Consider the following 18,804-nt stretch of genomic DNA (forward strand, 5'->3'; position numbering starts at 1 on the left):
ACACGCGTGCACATACACACACAAACACAAAGTATGTTTATTGTGATTTTAAGATACAATACTTTGTAAGAAGTGGGTCCATTGAGTTTTTTTAATGAGTCAATCCCAGTAGAGTTCCTCATTTCCTTATGCTTTACATTGAGGCTGATCTGAAAAGCAGATTTTATGCTCTCGATACTCACCATCCATGGTGCAAAGAGGAATCAGGGGAACAGTCAGTATGGGAGGAGAGGGCAGCCTGGCATGAAATGTTTGCCAGAGGAGCTTTATAAAATGGCTACTCCTAAGAATGCCTGGCAACTGGATTTAAACTGGTCTGGGAAAGGGAGGGAATCTCTCGTATTCCAGGAACTAGCAGCACAAAGAACCTACTTCTATATTCCCTGGAGAGCTAGGAGGGGAAAATGAGGCTTTTTAAAATCATGTAAGATACAAATAAAATTACCATTTTATTATTTTTTTAATTTTTAAAAGATTTTATTTATTTGACAGAGAGGGATCACAAGTAGGCAGAGGCAGGCAGAGAGAGAGAGGAGGAAGCAGGCTCCCTGCTGAGCAGAGAGCTGGATGCAGGGCTTGATCCTAGGATCCTGAGATCATGACCTGAGCAGAAGGCAGAGGCTTTTACCCCACTGAGCCACCCAGACGCCCCTAAAATTACCATTTTAAAGTGTGTGACTCTTTGACATTTAGTAACACAATATTGTACAACCATCCGGGAACATTTTCATCAACCCAAGAAAGAACCCCATAGGTTTAAAATACTGATAATACTAATACTTTCTGTGACACTGGGCTCTCTAGGAAGCGCTACTACTGTCAATAAAAAGCAAAGAGAAGGGCTCTCTTCAACGAGGGTGAGGTTCCTGATTCACGGAGCCATTTGTCTAACACCTAGAGACTCAAGGATGAGACTCATGAAATAAATATAGGGAAAAATCTAGAATCAGAAGAATCAATGTGACAGAAGCTAAAGAAGGTAGTGGATCAATTTCAGTGGAATCTTAAGTCAGGAAAATATGAAAAAAGGTTTGAGCATGTAGACAAGCTACCATTAGTATTAAATGATAGAAGAAACACTTGTTTACTTGTGGGGATGTGGGGGAAGTCATGTCTGACCAACCAAGAAAAAACCGCTTCGTTTCAGTTATCACATGCCTTGGTTCTATCTTTTGCATCTGTGCAGTCCCCAGTATTTTATTTCACTGACAGATGTATAAGGTAAGAGGTATTTGACCCTAAAGGAATTTCTCCACTTACTCAGAACACAGCTGGAAACTAGAGACATTTTCATGGTATTTCCGGAAGCCAGAGTAACTGGTTTTATACCTTTAATCCAGAAAGGAACAGAAATTAGGATTTTTAGCTGGTTCAATAAGAAAAGTAGAGTCTCAGAGGCTACTGTAATCAAAGGCAAGACAGATAATGCAAATAATTGGTTAGAAATGGGCTATGAAATGGTACTGTGGTTATATAGGAGAATGCTCTGGTTCTTAAGAGAAATAGAACAAAACATTTACAGATGAGTGTCATAATGGTTTGGGGGAGAGTGTACCTACCTAGCTACCCATCTATAATGGGGTAAAGCAAACAGGGCAAAAATGTGAAAAACAAGATGAATCTAGGTACAGTACAAAATGTGTGCTCTTTTAACATTTTTATGTGCCTGATAATCTTCAAAATAAAAAATTGGGAAAAATGTTCTTTAAGTATATGTATAGAAAATTCTATAAGAATAGACTAATTTGCTAATAAGTGAGCCTAGCGGAGCAGTAAAGAAAAAGTGCAGTGGCAGCAGGATTTTCACTATTTATAGGTTTCCATATTGCTCGCCGTTTTTACACTGTAATCCATTTAAAAGAATCTTATTTTAGAGAACAAATTAAAATACCCAAGGAAAAAAAAAGTGGGTCTAACATGACCAGATATTAAAACACATACTAAAGCTGTAATAATTACAAGTTTGATATTGCACTGGTAAGTGGTAGAACCTAATGGCTTAAAGAGTGTGTGCTGGTTCTGGAATGCCATACTTAACAATCCTGATTTACTAATAATGAGACCACTTTTGGCCAACTTTTTAATTTATTTAAGCCTCAGTTTTGCCATCTATCAAAGAATGTAATAGCAGTTCTTATAACTCAACAGCTTTGAAAGCACATGTGAAAGGTTTAACACTGGCTAGAACACAGTAAGAGCCCAGATAAACTATTATTACTAAACTTATTAACCAATATAGTCAGAAAGATCAATGAAGAAAACTGAAGTATTTAACAAAATGGAGTATCAGATAATTATATCATTTCAGTATCTAAAGAATGGGTATTCATTATTTGCTGGTAGGAAACTTTAAACAAGTTGGGAAATTTTAAGTTAGATAGCTAATACCCAAATACAAGTCTTGAATATAATACAGATGTATCTGTTGTACACTGGATGGGGATCAAGGTCAAGGAACAAACTATAAAAGGAAGTGATGGATTTAATTCCATAAATATTAGCTATCTCATCCATCAAAACAAAACAAGATGGGATGGGGGAAAAAACAAACAAAAAACCAAGATCAAATGAACAAAAATGACTATATTCACAACCTATTAATTTTATAGCTAAGAATATATATCCTAAGGGAAAGATGCAAGACGTTTGAAAAATTGTTACATATAAAGATTTTACAAAAATAAAACAAGCAAAAAAAAGATAATGTTCAACAGCAAAAATGGAATAAACAAATTATATTTACAAGGTAGAATGTTGTACAGTTATTGAAATTATATTTGTAAAATCTTTAATAATGTGAGAACAGGCTTAATATGAACTTACATTTTCTAAGAAATAATACAAAGCTGTAACAGGATTCTCAGATATATTTCAAAATTCTTCAGGGTGGGATGAGGAGCTAATAAATTTCTTTCTAAGTTTCTGTATTTTCTACAAGGAGCCATGTAATTTCAACTAAAAATGATGATGATGACCCCATGAGACTGTTTTGGGATATATAAAGCAATGGTCTCAATTCTGGAAGCCCAGGTCCCACCTCAGTTCAATTAAATCAGAATCTTGACATGGGGCCAGGGCATGGAATCTAATGGGCACCCAGGACTAACCACTCAAGAAAAGTGCCTGATTTAGAATCTAGGGTTCATAAGTGAAGTCTTCAAAACCATACTGGGAGGACCACCTCTCTGTCGATCTTATGTATTCTCTACTGTAACACTGGTAAACTTTCTTTCTTCTGGTATTGCTACATCCAGATTCTTCCACTGTGGGCATTATTGACTGACCAGCCATTTCACTCTCTTTTAACTGCCACCCCCACGTCACCCCAGATACATTCACAAGTTCTTCCCCTTCCATTCCCTCAGACAGAGATACTCAAATTGTGTCTCACTAGTAGTCAACATTCACAGTACTGAATGTAAATGCTTATCACAGCTGAGTCATGTGGTTCAGATTCTGTGAATCTTTGTATCTTCCTGATCCCATTTTTATTTTTTATTAAAAAAAAATTTTTTTTTTAGATTTTATATATTTATTTGAGAGAGAGAGAGAGAGCAAGTGCACGCATGAGAGGGGAGAAGGTCAGAGGGAGAAGCAAACTCCCCATGGAGCTGGGAGCCCGATGTGGGACTCGATCCTGGGACTCACGGATCACAACCTGAGCTGGAGGCAGTCGCTCAAACAACTGAGCCACCCAGGTGCCCAGCAACCCCCTTTTTTTTAGAGTTAATAACTGTCTTGTTTAGTCAGGTGCTAAATTTCTCATGTAATTATTTCTCATTCAATGTCAACTTCTCTTTCTATTGTATAAATATTTTTAAATTTCATTTTCTTGAAATCTCCAGCAAGCTTTCAGGCTATTCCAACCTTAAATGCTTTCTAGGTTTGCTAAGCCCTGAGGCTTACGACCCTCCCTCACCAGGTTAGGGATTTCCTTCTGTTCTCTCTCTCTCTCTCTTTTTTTAAATGATTTGTTATTTATTTGAAAGAGAGAGCAAGAGATCACAGAGGGAGAGGGAGAAGCAGACTAACTGCTGATCAGGGAGCCAGACTTGGGATTCCATCCCAGGACCCTGAGATCATGACCTCAGCCGGAGGCAGCTGCTTAACCAACTGAGCCAGGCAGGTACCCCTCCTTCCAATCTTAAGATGGGTCCTGTTTAATAAATTCCATGTCTTTCACTCTGATTTACTTCCCTCTTTTAGGGTATATCCTACTCAACTGTGGTAGATACCATGATAAAGGGCAATACAGAGGTACATTTTTAAAAAACATTTATTTAGAGAGAGAGAGCAAGTGCACACTAGTGAGTAGAGGGGCAGAGGAAGAGAACCATCAAGCAGACTCTCCAGTGAGCACAAAGCCCGACATGGGGCTCAATCTCAGGGCCCATGAGATCATGACCTGAGATTAAACCAAGAGCCCGACGCCTAACCAACTGAGTCATCATTTTGATGACTGAGTACATTTTTTGAAAAAACTGCAGTTTGTTAACCAAACATTTAATGGTTTTGGTCTAGTACAGAATTTTTAAAAAGATCTATTCAATTATTTTAGAGACAGAAACAGAGTGTGTCCTTGAAACTGGGAAGGAGGGCAGAGGGAGGAAGAGAATCTCAAGATTCCACGCCCAGTGTAGAGCCCCACAGTGGGGCTTGATACCGTGAATGAGACCCAGCCCAGCCAAACCGAGTCGGATGTTCAACTGACTGCAACACCCAGGAGCCCCAGGCCTAACACAGAATTCTAAGTTAAAATGACTTTCCTTCAGAGTTGTCTTCTAACTTTCATGATACTGATATTTGTTTCTTCCACAGTGTTGCTTTAATTCGTAGACTGGTTCAAGTTGGAATACTGCCTTTCAGTTCTAATAAATTTTTTTACTTTTTCAGTAACTACACTATCTTCACTGTCTGCTCATGGTTTCTGAAACTCATCTGATTTGGATTAGATGACTAACAAGTTCATAAAAATACTAATGCATGGTTTGCTGAAAAAACTATAAAGTGAACATCCATAAACCTTTTGGTCAAGACAGACACTTCCAGCAACCCCAAATCCCCAAGAGATGAGTAATAGTTAAGCCACAGTGCTGTTCAAGGGATGCTAGCCAGACCTACAATCCTGTCCTCAGAAGAGCTGGTAAAGACAATGAGCACTCACTCTGTACTCTCCATCACCCACAGCCTCCACCCCAAACCCCCAGAGAAAACCATTCTCTTGATCTCTATGATGATCACTTTCTTCTGTTTCCTTATGCTTTTCCTACTTATTTATGCATCCTTAAATAAAATTCCAAAATATATCCCTTGTTGTCTGAACCAAATTTAACCCTGAAAATATTATAAATCACCAATGTTCAGATACAGGGAACCTTTATTTTATTATTTTTAAATGGGGAAAGTAGTAATGCTATCCAGTCTCTAGTCCATTTCTCTGAAAATCACCAATATACTTAAATACTAAACACTTAAATAAATAATCCACAAGCGGTTTCTGCATAACCCAAACATTTAAAACATGAATTACCAAAAAAAGCTAAAAACACCCACAAACCACGAATTATCTAATTATTTAAGTCACTGGTACGTCTGTGTGCTATGCCAAGAACACTGCCAAGTGTAGAACAGTGCTCTTCCAAATGCTACTCTACAACCACAAAGGTCCCATAAAGAGACAGTGAACTTAGGCCAGACTGCACAACCACCATGTCTCTAAGCACACTGCTTAAGGTAGAGGGCTCTTGCCAAAGTAAGTAAACAGCACCCAGTACATGCTGTGGCAGGCCCCTTGTAGGATCATGGTCCAGTAACAAACTGTTTTTGGAATGGCTCTAATCCACATTTTGAATTGCACGATTATTGAGGATATGAACGATGCCTCTGTCTACACTGCAATGAACACGATAGAAGAGAAATAAAAAGTAACATAAAAATACAAAATATGGGGCGCCTGGGTGGCTCAGTGGGTTAAAGCCTCTGCCTTCAGCTCAGGTCATGATCTCAGGGTCCTGGGATCAAGCCCTGCATCAGGCTCTCTGGTCAGCAGGGAGCCTGCTCCCCTTCCTCTCTCTCTGCCTGCCTCTGTGCCTACTTGGGATCTCTGTCTGTCAAATAAATAAATAAAATCTTTAAAAAAAAAATACAAAATATGTATACTATGCATAAATGAAGATACTGAAACAGATGAACAGAGGGTAACACAGAGCCCCCAGGAAGACCTGCCACGGGGGCTAGAGAAGAGCTAGCTCAGGACCACAGCTCACCCTGTACTCTATGCTGCTCACCTAAACACAGGCAGACTGCCTGGGGCAAGGTTTGGATTTGGATGGTAAATTATAGATGCTTCTTCAAGTTGTGATGGGGACTATTTGTGAGGGTTCAAATGGAGAGGGTCTCTCTCTCTCTCGCTTTTTTTTTTAAAAAGATTTGTAGAAGGTGTGGGGAGTGTGGTCCTTGGGTTATCGTAGTCTTTGTCTTTTAAAGTCTTTTTTAGACTAACAACTGTTGTCTGTGGAACATGCTAGATCTGCCATAATAAGAGATTCACTCTTCCTTCTGAAAAGAGGGAGTTTATAGTGGGTGGGTGAAAAAAAAGTCTAATCACAGATGGCCCCTCATATAGCTGTCTTTGGAGAGGGTGACATTTTCAGTTACTAGCTGAATGTGATAGAGCACTTTTGAGGAAAAAGCTGCGGCATCCTGCACGTAACCTGGATTGAGAGAATAGTTGTTTGTATCTCTGCTGCTTCAGGCTGAGAAGAGGCAAGATGGGACAACCTAGCTTGCTATAGTAAAACTTTTGATAAAGGCCTCCAGGGGCACCGGGGTGGCTCAGACAGTTAAGTAACTGCCTTTGGCTCAGTTCGTGATCCCACGGTCCTGCGACTGAGGCCTAGGCCAGGGTCCCTGCTCAGTGGGGAGCCTGCTTCTCCCTCTCCCTCTGCCCTTCCCCCCACCGTACTTGGGCTCTCTCTCTCAAATAAATAGATTCTTAAAAACAAAACAAACTACAGGCCTCCAGACAGAGGTCAAGAAATGGTATTTTCCAGGATGGGGAGTGGGAGGGAAAGGAAGGTGAGGAGAACATTTTTAGATTTTCAGGGCTACTACTGAGAATAAATGTGATGTACATGAGAGTACACAGGTCATTCAGCTAGGGTGACTTTTAACAACCGTTCTTTGATCATCATTTAGCACATGGAGAGAGAGAGTTAAAAACAACAAAATCACAAATATTCTCATCATCCACGAGTTAGACAGTATTTTTTGAACATGCCAGGTACCAAATCCTTGACATATTTAATTATTTACTCTTCATCATCACCTGGGTCTTTCTAACTTTACAATGTAGCACCATCTTCCTTTGAAGGAAAATACAAAAGCCTTCCCTGCCGTCTTTTTTTTTTTTTAATAAAGATTTTATTTATTTGTCAGAGAGAGCAAGCGAACACAAGCAGGGGAAGCAGCAGACAGAACAGGCAAGGGAGAAGCAGGCTCCCCCGGCTGAGCAAGGAGCCCAGTGTGGGACTTGATCCCAGAAGCCTGGGATCATGACTTGAGCCAAAGATAGGCAATTAACCACTGAGCTACCTGGGCAGCCAACCTTCCCTACTGTCTTAAGTGAGACTCTCCCCCTTACCATTGCTGAGAGAATCTGCGCTCCCAGGACTGTGCTGCCTGGAGACCAACTCGCTCCCTGTCTTCCTCATCTCTGTGTTTTCGTTACACCGTCTTTTCCAGTAGTTGAGTTCTTCGCGATCAGATTCCTGACAGCGCCGTAGAACGGCCATGGAGCGCCTTGTCTTCTCTACCATTTCCATAATGCAATTCAGAGCCTAAGCCAGAGAGGAAATCAAATAGAAGTAAGATTAGGACTTTCAAATAACCAATACTGAAAATTAAGGACTGGTAATCTATAAAGAATGAAGGCTTCAGTATCTTACAGATTTAGCAATATCAAGCCTACATATGAAAGCCATGCTTAACAGCTTCTTTTTACTTATTTATTTAATCGGGGGGCGGGGAGAATCCTAAGCAGGCTCCATGCCCAGCAGAGCCCCAGCCCAAGGCTCGGTATCACAACCCTGAGATCATGACCAGAGCCAAAATCAAAATCAAGAGAGGGACACTTAACTGACTGGAGTCACCCCTGCACCCCTTAACAGCTTTTTAAACAGCTTCTGTTCCCTTTCTGTCTGTCTCTCTGTCAAATAAATAAAAGTCTTAGTAACACTTTTTGGATTCTTCCAGGATGAAGGAGCCAGAGTCTTTCACCATAATATAGTCCTTTCAAAACTATGGTGAAACCACCCTCTCATTTGTTTTTGGAGAAGCACCATTTATTTGCATACACACTAGATCCTGTGATAAGCACCTTACATATTATAACCATCCTGCTGTGAATTTATTATTATTTTTTAAAGATTATATTTATTTGACAGAGAGGGACAGTGAGAGGGAACACAAGCAGGGGACGCAGGAGAGGGAGAAGCAGGCTCCCTGCTGAGCAGGGAGCCCGACATGGGGCTCGATCCCAGGACTCTGGGATCATGACCCGAGCTAAAGCAGGTGCTTAACAGCTAAGCCATCCAGATGTCCCTGTTGTGAATTTAAGTAGTACAGTATTTTTTTTAAGATATAAAAATTAAGGCTAGAAACTGTAAAAACAACTTGCCCATCACGAAAAGGTAGGAAGTGGCAACGCTGGGACCTGAACTCACAAACCTGTTTTTAATCATTATCCTTTATGATTTCGCTTGGTCATATCCCGAAGTGATTACCCCACTACAAAGGTTTAGGAGTTACTCTTAGCTCTCTAGCTAGGGGAGTCCCAGATAAATCAAGTTTATTTTATTTTATTATTGTTTTTTTTTTTATTTTTTTTTTTTAATATTTTATTTATTTATTTGACAGACAGAGATCACAAGTAGGCAGAGAGGCAGGCAGAGAGAGAGGAGGAAGCAGGCTCCCCACCGAGCAGAGAGCCCGATGTGGGGCTCGATCCCAGGACCCTGGGATCATGACCCGAGCTGAAGGCAGAGGCTTTAACCCACTGAGCCACCCAGGCGCCCCTTATTGTTATTTTTTAAATAAGCTCTACACCCAACATGGGACTTGAAGGGCTTGAACTCACAACCCTGAAATCGAGTTGCATGCTCTACTGACTGAGCAAGCCAGGCACCCTGATAAATCAACTTTTTACTGCAGAGACACTGTGGCTCTGGTTAAGTTCACTTCAGGCTTATACACTCCATTATTATTGGTAATATTAAGAATTAAATGTAATAGGAAATTATACACCGTTAAGAGTCATACATGATCCAGATGTTTCCATTCATCAGCCCATTCTCTTTCTGTCAAACGGTGGTCTACCAACTCATCTTGATAGCCTCCATTTAGACCTATTAGAAATTAGAGATTAAATTTGATGATAGAGGGAAGAATTCAATAAACAAAATTCTACCAAGTAAATACACACATCCATACCAACTATGAGCACACTACTAGGGCAATGATTTACAATGGTGTGTGAGACCCACAAAATGACATAAAACCACCATTAACAACAAAAAAATCACATTTAGAATATATAAAAAATCTGACAATCAATTATGAAGACAAACAGCCCAAAAGAAAAACAGGCAAAAGAAACACGTAAACCACAGACAGAAAAGCACAGATGGCCCATAAACACATAAACAATGTGAAGACCTTCAAAGTTATAAGCAGTCACAGTGCAAATAAAATCGTCACTAAGATAGCATTCCATATCCATAATCTGAAAAAAATTAAATTGTCAGGTAATACTAAATGTTGGCAAGGATGCAGCACAATGCAAATAAATACTTAACCTTAATTAGAATGGGTACAGTACAAACACTTGGAAATAACTTTGTATTACCAAAAAATATGTATATTTTTAAGTAAGCTCTATGCTCAGCACAGGGCTTAAATTCACAGCCCTGAGGATTAAGAGCTGCATGTTCTACCGACTAAGCCAGCCAGGCACCTCGCACAAAATATTTTTTGTATGGTTTTAATTTATAATGAAATTTGCAAGAATGGAATGACTGTGTGGATCAAGGGTATACTCAATTAAGAGCTGTCCACTATTTTGAAAAATCCTGTCACATATGACATCACTGCTCAAAGTCTTGAAATCATTAGTATAACACAGCTGTTATAGTCTAAATTTGCAGGTGTTGTATTGATAGTGATCCGGTATCTCTGTAAGCACCTGCATATATATATATATATATATATATACACACACATATATATATACACTTTATTATATCTTCTTGTGAAGTCATGCCTAAGCACTAACATATTTTAATAATTTCTTATATATTATCCTCATGGGTCTAAGACAGGATATAGTATCTCTAACTTTCATTTCAGGAGAGCAAAGGGAAGGGGCTGCAATGTATTTGTTTAAAAAGGGGAGGGAGTAAATGGCTTGGTAAGAATTGAGAACTAGGGCATATGAGTTGAAGAGGACTAGGGAAAATGAAGGAATCTGTAACCAGCCCAGAAGACAAATGGTTAAACCTAAAACAAACCACGAAGAAGAGTACTGAAGATCTTTCACATAGAACATTTCAAGATTTAAAAAAAAAAGTTCTAGAATTGTTAGAAATTAAAGGGAAATCTGACCACAATACAGTTACAGCTAGATTTCAGCACATTTCTTTCTCAAAAAGTAATGAATCAAACTAGTTAAAAAGTATGTATGAATACAGAAGAATCAACAGCAAGCCCTGTTTTTAACAGAAAAAGAGGGACATAGGAGAAAAGGGATTGGACCACACAGAACAGCTGCAAAGGGAGGCACCGAAGCGTATCAGCAACGTTGCCAAGCTTTGGGCATCAGAGAGCTGGGTCAGAATCTTGTCTCTAGCACTCACTCTAGCTCTGAGATTTTGGTGACAGTTCCTTTACCTCTCATCTCTAAAAAAGGGATAACAACTGCATGGGACTGTGAGGACTGCACGAGATAAGGTCCATATGATGGGCATATACTGCAATCTAAGCAGTACCTATAAATGCTGGTAGCTGACATTGTTGTCATGGCTCTCGCCATTCAGCTACCACTGCATGAAGCCAGAGTCCTACTATGATAGGATACAGAGGATACATGCCTCTGAAAGGTGCTAGCAAGCTGAGCTGAGCCTAAGTCCAAATGGGGACAAGCAAATGTGCTGCAATTTTTTCACTCCATGGGGTACCCCACAAATGAAAGGCAGGGAAAGCTCCAGAAGTTAGCAGCCCTTTGGTTCTCTGCTCTGACACCTGTTCAGCAGTTACTCCAAGGAAACCTTCTATAGTAAACTTATATGAGGACAGGACAATAAGCTTTGTTCAAAACTGATCTTGGGTAATGTTTGTTTTTTGCTTCTTCCTAAATTTAACGACTGCTGAGAATGCATATGCCAGGCATTCCAAATGTAACAATGACCCAGCACAAGTGGCAGTATCATCTCCATTTTAGAAACTAATAACCCGAGGCTCAGAGAACCTAAGCAACTTGCGTAAGAGCACACAGCCAACCAGGACGCAGACCCAAGATTTAAATTGAGATATGCCTCACCTTCTGACCTAACCATCCATTGCACTCTCACTTTCAAGACCACATATTTCGTATCTTTGTTTAATTTTAAGAACACTTTACTCTGAAATCCAGATTTAGACAAATTGCAAAAACAGTATAACAAATTCTCATATATCTTTCATCCAGATTTCCAAAACGCTAATATTTTAGCTAATTTGTTTCAACATTCTCTAGTTTTTTGCACCCTGAGAATAAATGATACCTTTTTATTCTTAAGTATTTCATTATGTATTTCCTAAAATGCATTTAATCCCAGTTCTACCGTTAAGGATAATAGCAACAAGGTCACAACCACTCTAAAATTCTTTTTTATGTACAATACTGTTTTATCTTTTCAGTGGAAAAAAGCAACAATTGTATCATTTTGCTTTGTAACTGTGAGCAGGATAGAAACCCAAAGATTCAATCTGAATTTAAAAGCATTACCATGCTGCTCATGTTACTTACTAAGACTGTGGTGTCTCTCACGAACTTCACGGTGTTCTAACATCTTGTTGGGCTCACGATACAGGTGTGAAGTTGCAATATCTTCTAAGGTGTAGTGCTGGAGAGGTGGAGGAGTAGGATGGAACTGGCCCCCAGGATTCATGAGGGGCACAGGGAGGGCAGGACTGTGCCGGGGAGCAGGGCTGATGGTGCATACTCTCTTGGTGGGAGGCTCGGGAGGAATTGTGTCTCTTTCAAAACTGTTCTCTTCCCTCCTGTAGAAGAACCGAAAGTACATATCTGAGCCCATCTACAACTGTTCATGCAAAAATGTCTTATGCACAGATCTGTGTTATGTATAGTGCTATGCAATTTCACAAACAGAAAGATAATAAAGAAACGTGTAACATAAGGCATGAATGGAAATTTCTCCAGGGGCCAGGCAGATAAACTGTGATTTATTCCAGCATGAAAAGAGAGGTTAAATCTATCCACAATCCGGCAGAAACTCCTCAACCTCATGAAGCAAAGGAGAAATTATAGCATTTTCTTATGTGGCAGGATACAGAGGATTATGAGCTCAACTATGTTCAGAAACATTTCGAGGTTAAATTTGCTGCTCTGGACATCCATTTTTGGAAAGAAACAATTCTTCACATGGGAGGAAAACGGTTCACAAAATACACTTTTGAATCAGTACAGTTTTCAGTCATTTTGCTTCAATTTTCACACTGCATTTAATTTTCCACTGTGTTAAAATATTACTTCCTTGAATAACACTTTCAGACACTCATACTGGAATTTCCAGAATAAATTAATACAATTTTAATCATCAAAATAAAAGGGATTCATTAGCAAGCATCAATTATTAATTGTTATACTTTATTATTAGATTTCACACATCAGAAAAAATGCCTTGGTCTTTTCTCTCTTTTTTCTTAAAGATTTTATTTATTCATTTTACACAGAGAGATAGCGAGGAGAGAGAGCAGGAGCAGCAGGAGCAGCAGACAGAGGGAGAGGGAGAAGCAGGCTCCCTGCTGGGCAAGAAGCCTGAGGCAGGGATGGATCCCAGGACCCTGGGATCATGATCTGAGCCGAACGTAGCGGCTCAACCGACTGAGCCCTCTCAGGGGACCCAGACTGTATTTCTTATGGTTCTGGAGCAGTGGACCCATAGAATGCCCTAGAGTGGAGTCTCTCAGCCAGGGTATACATAGTCATCTGAAGAGTTTTTGAAAAATACTTGTGTCTGGAAGCTACACCTACAGATTGGAGAAACATTCTGCTATCAGACGTTGGGACAAAGCAAAACTAACCCTACAAATTCTGCATCCATACCTACATAAAATCGCAGTAATCAAATTCTCTTTCTTTTGCAAGCAAAGGAGAAGCTCAGCGTAATTCTAGAAAAGCAAGGACAACAAAGCACTTCTCTGCTCACCTTTCTGGACTGGGCCTCTTTCCGTTTCCATGCACTTCCATGAGCAGCTCAGAAGAATCAGCAGGCGACGCAATACTTGTGTTGAGCAGAAGGTGTTCATGCTGAGCCAGGTACTGGGATGGGGTCTGCTTGGCGGCTCGGGCGCAGTGCAGCAGTTCCCGCTGCAGCAGGGGCAGATTGGCCTTGAAAAGAAGAGGCAGGGGCTGGAAGGCAGTTTTCCAGGTGTTGGGCCCTACACGACAGGGCTCAGCACCTGAAAAGGCTTTAACAAATAAGATAAAACAAGACAAAACCCCCTCTTCTCTCCTTGTCAGCCTGATTTTTATATACCTCTCTATGAATGAAGTGACATCTATAATACTGAACTTGAACTATTGGTTAACTTGCCTCTTTTTCCCCCACAAGGTGTAAAGCCCCTAAAGGGGAAAACTGGGCTTTACCTTTGTGACCTAGTACAGAATCAAAGCTCAATGAAGGTTTGTTGGACAGAGTTAAGTTAAAAATTTATACATTTGGGGGGCAACTGGCTGACTCGGTTGGTAGAGCATGCAATTCCTGATCTCAGGGTCAAGAGTTCAAGACTGATGTTGGATGTGGAACCAACTTAAAATTTAAAAAAAAAAAAAAAAAAAAAAAAAAAGTTTAAATACGTATTGCTGAAGAGGTCAGAGAGTTAGTACTATCTACACAGGGGTAGGAGGAATTCTCTCTTTCCTCTATCACTAAGTAAGTCCTGGTTTCTCTCTTTCGAAGTCCAACCCAACTCTGATAGCACCGGCCAACCTTCCTTTCATGTTCTCTGTGACAGCTATCAGGGAACTCTGGAAGCAGTAATTATTCTGGCATGGTAGGAAATGGGATTTTAAAGAAGTATTGAGAGTGATGGAAATGGAGGCAATGAGCATTAGACTAGACCCTGAGAATGCACAGGTGACCCATGGGCAAAATCTGTTTCTTAGTGTGGCACCCTAGGTGCGTATGTTTTCTTATTTTGTAAAAGGATAATTAACTATATACTGATTATACTTTCTTCTCAAACTTAGAAAACCTTTAATGGGGACAAATCATATAAAAAACCCTATATATCTATGAAGTTCACTCTAAGTCCTTCATATGTAAAATGTACTTTTCCTATATTCCTTTTATTAAAAGAAAATTATATTATTATTATAATAATTAAATTTTCTCCCCAAATTTAATAATAATTCAGACTGAGCCCATAACCTAAGTCTTCATCTCAATGGAAACAGATGAACAAATAAAAGGAGAATTTTAATAGATGCAAGAAGTCACTCCTTTACCAAGGGTTAATTTAGCAGGCAACATAATTATCACTGTTTTAAAGCAGAAATAAATTGACAAAATCCAAATGTTAGCCAAAGAGCTGCCATAACAACCTACCTCATGCTGTTTTCCAAAATAACAGAGTTAAGAATAGGGAATTTGACAATATAAAACACTTTTTAAGTCTGTTCTATAACCTCAATCTTGTAGCAACTATATAAAAAAAAATTAAAAAAAAAATACCATGTCAGATCTTTGCATCGGTGACATGAGCCCTTTGATGAATTTTTTAAAATGTTAAATCCTTTTTTTTTTTTTAAAGATTTTTATTTATTTATTTGACAGAGAGAGAGAGATCCCAAGCAGGCAGAGAGGGAAGCAGGCTCCCTGCTGAGCAGAGAGCCGGATGCAGGGCTCAATCCCACGACCCTGAGACCATGACCTGCGATCATGAGCCGAAGGCGAAGGAAGAGGCTTAATGCACTGAGCCACCCAGGCGCCCCTAATTATTTCCTATTAACAAAAATTTCACAAATCTTTCTTGGTTCTGTAGTCTTAAGGGGGATAATTGTCTATTAGCTCTGACATAGAGCAAAAGAGACCAAGATAGAACCAGCACAGCTGTCTGAGGGTGGCACTACAGACTGCTCTGAGAAGCAAGGCTTCAATCCTATCGGAACAGAGGCACACACAGCCTGGGCACCTGACACCTACGAATTTTCCTGTTTGTTTGCTACACTCTAATTTTAAATCTTTTTTTTTTTTTTTTTTTTTGTGAGAGAGAGACAGACAGCGTGCAAGCAGGGGGAGAAACAAAGGAAGAGGAAAAGCAGCAGACTCCCTTTTGAGTGGTGAACCCAATATGGGGCTTGATCTCAGGACCCCAACATCAAAACCTGAGCTGAAATCAAGAGTTGTTCAATTGACTGAGCCAACCAGGCACCCCTAATCTAATTTTAGAAGATTTAGGGATATCTAGGTGGTTCAGTTGGTTGAGTGTCTGCCTTCAGCTCGGGTCAAGATCCCAGGGTCCTGGGAGGGGTGAGCTCTTTGCTCAGCAGGGAGCCTGCTTCTCCCTCCGCCTGCCGCTCCCCTTGCATGTACTCTCTCTGGCAAATAATAAATAAAATCTTTATGAAATAATAATAATTTTAAATATTTTTAAAAAAGATTTAAGAAACTAATTATCAATACTTTAGTAACATGACGCATCTTTTTGATGCATATGTATATACATATACACACACATATATACACATCATATATAAAACCACACACACACACACACACACACAATTTTTTCTTTAAAATTTTTTGATTTGAGAGAGAGAGAGAGAGAGAGAGCATGAGTAGGGTAAAGGGTAGGAAGGAGAGGGAGAAGCAGACTCCCTGCTGAGCAGGGAGCCCGACGAAGGGCTCAATCCCAGCCCGAGATCACGACCTGATCCAAAGGGTAGATGCTTAACTGACTGAACCTCCCAAGTGCCCTACTATTATATATTTTTAAAAGATTTTAAGTAATCTCTACACCCAAAACATAGGGCTTGAACCCACAACCTCAATATCCAGAGCTGCATGATCCCCCAACGGAACCAGCCAGGTGCCCCTATGCTATTATATTTTTTTAGGAAGTGAAGGTAAAAGCAGGTAAAAGGGGTATATTTACATGGCCAGATGTTTTAGGTGTTGAGTCAAGAGACAAAACTGAATATATTATGTGGGTAACGCATATATAAGAGAGAAAACAAATTTCTACACTGTGTTGACAAAAGTTGAACAACATAAACCACAGAATGTAATTTTTGTAACATGTAGTCTACTGCTACTAAAAAGAATGGAATTCATTTTGTTGGGGGTTGAAGATAAAACATTTACGTTAACTGGGGCTCAGAGTTGTGTTCCCTATCACAAACTGATTATAATTGTTCATCTACTAAAATTATTTTTTTTTAAAGTTTTTATTTATTTATTTGACAGAAGGAGAGCGATCACAAGTAGGCAGAGAGTCAGGTCGAGAGAGACAGTGGTAAGCAGGCTCCCCACTGGGCAGAAAGCCCAATGCGGAGTTCAATCCCAGGACCCTGAGATCATGACCTGAGCCGTAAAGACAGAGGCTTAACCCACTGAGCCACCCAGGCGCCCTATTAAAACTATTCTTCTTAGGGCACGTGGCTGGCTCAGTCAGTAGACCATCTGATCTTGATCTCAGGATGGTGAGTTTAAGTTCTACATTGGACATAGAGTTTAAAAACAATTCTCCTCTCCGGAGCTATATGCAGTGAGCTGGATTTGGGTCACAGGTTTCCAAACTATGCTTGGTCTAGAGCACACTGGTATTTGACTCTTGTCTTTCACTGCCTTTTAGTTACTTTGTATCTTGGCAAATTATTGATAGGAGTGCAAAATACTTGGTATCTATGGACATGCATAATATTATGTCCAGTAGAGATTAAACTGACTTCCTTTGCCCACTCTATAGAAGCCAGTTTTACTTCTGTTTGCACATTCATATTAATAATCTTGACCTGGAGGGCACCAGGGTGGCTCAGCTGGTTCAGTTCAGGTCATGATCTCAGGGTCCTAGGACTGAGCCCTGCATCGGGCTCCCTGCTCAACAGGAAGTCTGCTTCTCCCTTTCCCTTCTGCAGCCACCCCCACGCCCCCCTTGAGCTCTCTGCCACTCTTTCTCTAATAAATAAACATTAAAAATATTTAAATAAACAGATTTATTTTATTTTCTTTTTTAAAGATTTTATTTATTTGACAGACAGAGATCACAAGTAGGCAGAGAGAGAGGAAGGGAAGCAGGCTCCCCACCAAGCAGAGAGCCCAATGTGGGACTTGATCCTGGGACTCTGGGATCATGACCTGAGCTGAAGGCAGAGGCTTTAACCCACTGAGCCACCCAGGTGCCCCTAGATATAAATTTAATACTGCCTTATTTGTCAGAGAGATATAACAAGTCTGAACAATGTCTCCCAAAACTTATGTTCTAGGGAACACAAATTCTAGAGGATGTGATCAGAAGCTAGTCTAACTGCGGCTGGGGAGACAGCAACACCGCCTTCCCACATGTTCTTCTGCCCTTAAGTCAAGTGGGAACTCTAAGTCGTCTCCTTGACTGATAGCCTCCTCTCAGAAAATACACACGCTTCATTCAACCTCTGGCCACGAACAGAAGATTTAGTGTCCAGTTACTTTCTCTGCTAAGAGTCCAGTTTCCATAGCATCCCCACACTCACATCCAGCCCAATCATTTACTACCCCCACCTATTCCTGTGTTACCAGCAGTGGCCACATATGGACCACTAAAAGCTAAAGGCTTTTGCAATTCTCATCTCACCACGTGTAAGTAAGGCTTTTATTATCTACAAACCACTCACATTTCTCTAGCAGACCAAAATAAAGATATGAAAATACAGTAAGCCACCCTGAGATCACAGAACTGGAATCAGGAGCAGATCCTGAGAAAAAGCTAAACATAAATTACATTCAGTAATTATCTCATAACAATTACCTTGAGGAATGGAATCACAAAAGGACGAAGAGGGAAGTTTGTCGCCTCTTGGAGCTTGCAATGGAATTCTTCAATTGTTACTGTTGAATTCTGAAAAGATAAATCACACTGTCAACTTCTAAAACTGGATATTGTCCCCCCAGTATAAATCTAATTATGCTAAACCATTTTAAATCAAGGAAATGGGTAATTCCAAGAACACTATTGTAAACTCAGATCCTTCCCAAAGGTTAATTAAATTCTGTCTCCTTTATGAGGAAATCTGGCCTCGTTAATTTTCTTTTCTCCAGTACCCCAAAACTAAATTCTCCTCTGCACTCAGCAGCAGCCCAGGGGGCAGAACAGGGTATTGCCCTCCTCACTATTCCTGCATGAAGAGAGGCACTCAGGTTCCTTGTATTGAGGAGTTCAGGGCAAGTCACTTCAGGTCCAAAAAACTAACCCTACAAAGATCCCAGATGGAACAATTCTGAATGAGTCTAGGGTATCAACTTCTTATGAAGTTCACTTCTTCATTGG

At 40.1% G+C, this 18,804-nt stretch overlaps 1 protein-coding gene across 4 annotated transcripts in view; it reads right to left on the minus strand.

Annotated features, from left to right (window-relative positions):
* CBFA2T2 (CBFA2/RUNX1 partner transcriptional co-repressor 2) overlaps positions 1-18,804 on the minus strand; it is a 159,354-nt gene that overhangs the window by 10,510 nt on the left and 130,040 nt on the right. For all 4 annotated transcript variants that reach the window (XM_032858878.1, XM_032858877.1, XM_032858879.1 and 1 more), the window contains 5 exons: positions 18,286-18,375; positions 13,485-13,666; positions 12,062-12,315; positions 9,319-9,404; positions 7,643-7,838 (listed from right to left, as the gene is read on the minus strand). In XM_032858878.1, the coding sequence (XP_032714769.1) occupies positions 7,643-7,838; positions 9,319-9,404; positions 12,062-12,315; positions 13,485-13,666; positions 18,286-18,375 (808 nt within the window). The remainder of the gene's footprint in view (positions 1-7,642; positions 7,839-9,318; positions 9,405-12,061; positions 12,316-13,484; positions 13,667-18,285; positions 18,376-18,804) is intronic.

This window comes from Lontra canadensis, unplaced genomic scaffold (genome assembly GCF_010015895.1).
Source record: "Lontra canadensis isolate GAN:19392208 unplaced genomic scaffold, GSC_riverotter_1.0 scaffold16, whole genome shotgun sequence".
Taxonomy (NCBI): Eukaryota; Metazoa; Chordata; class Mammalia; order Carnivora; family Mustelidae; genus Lontra; species Lontra canadensis.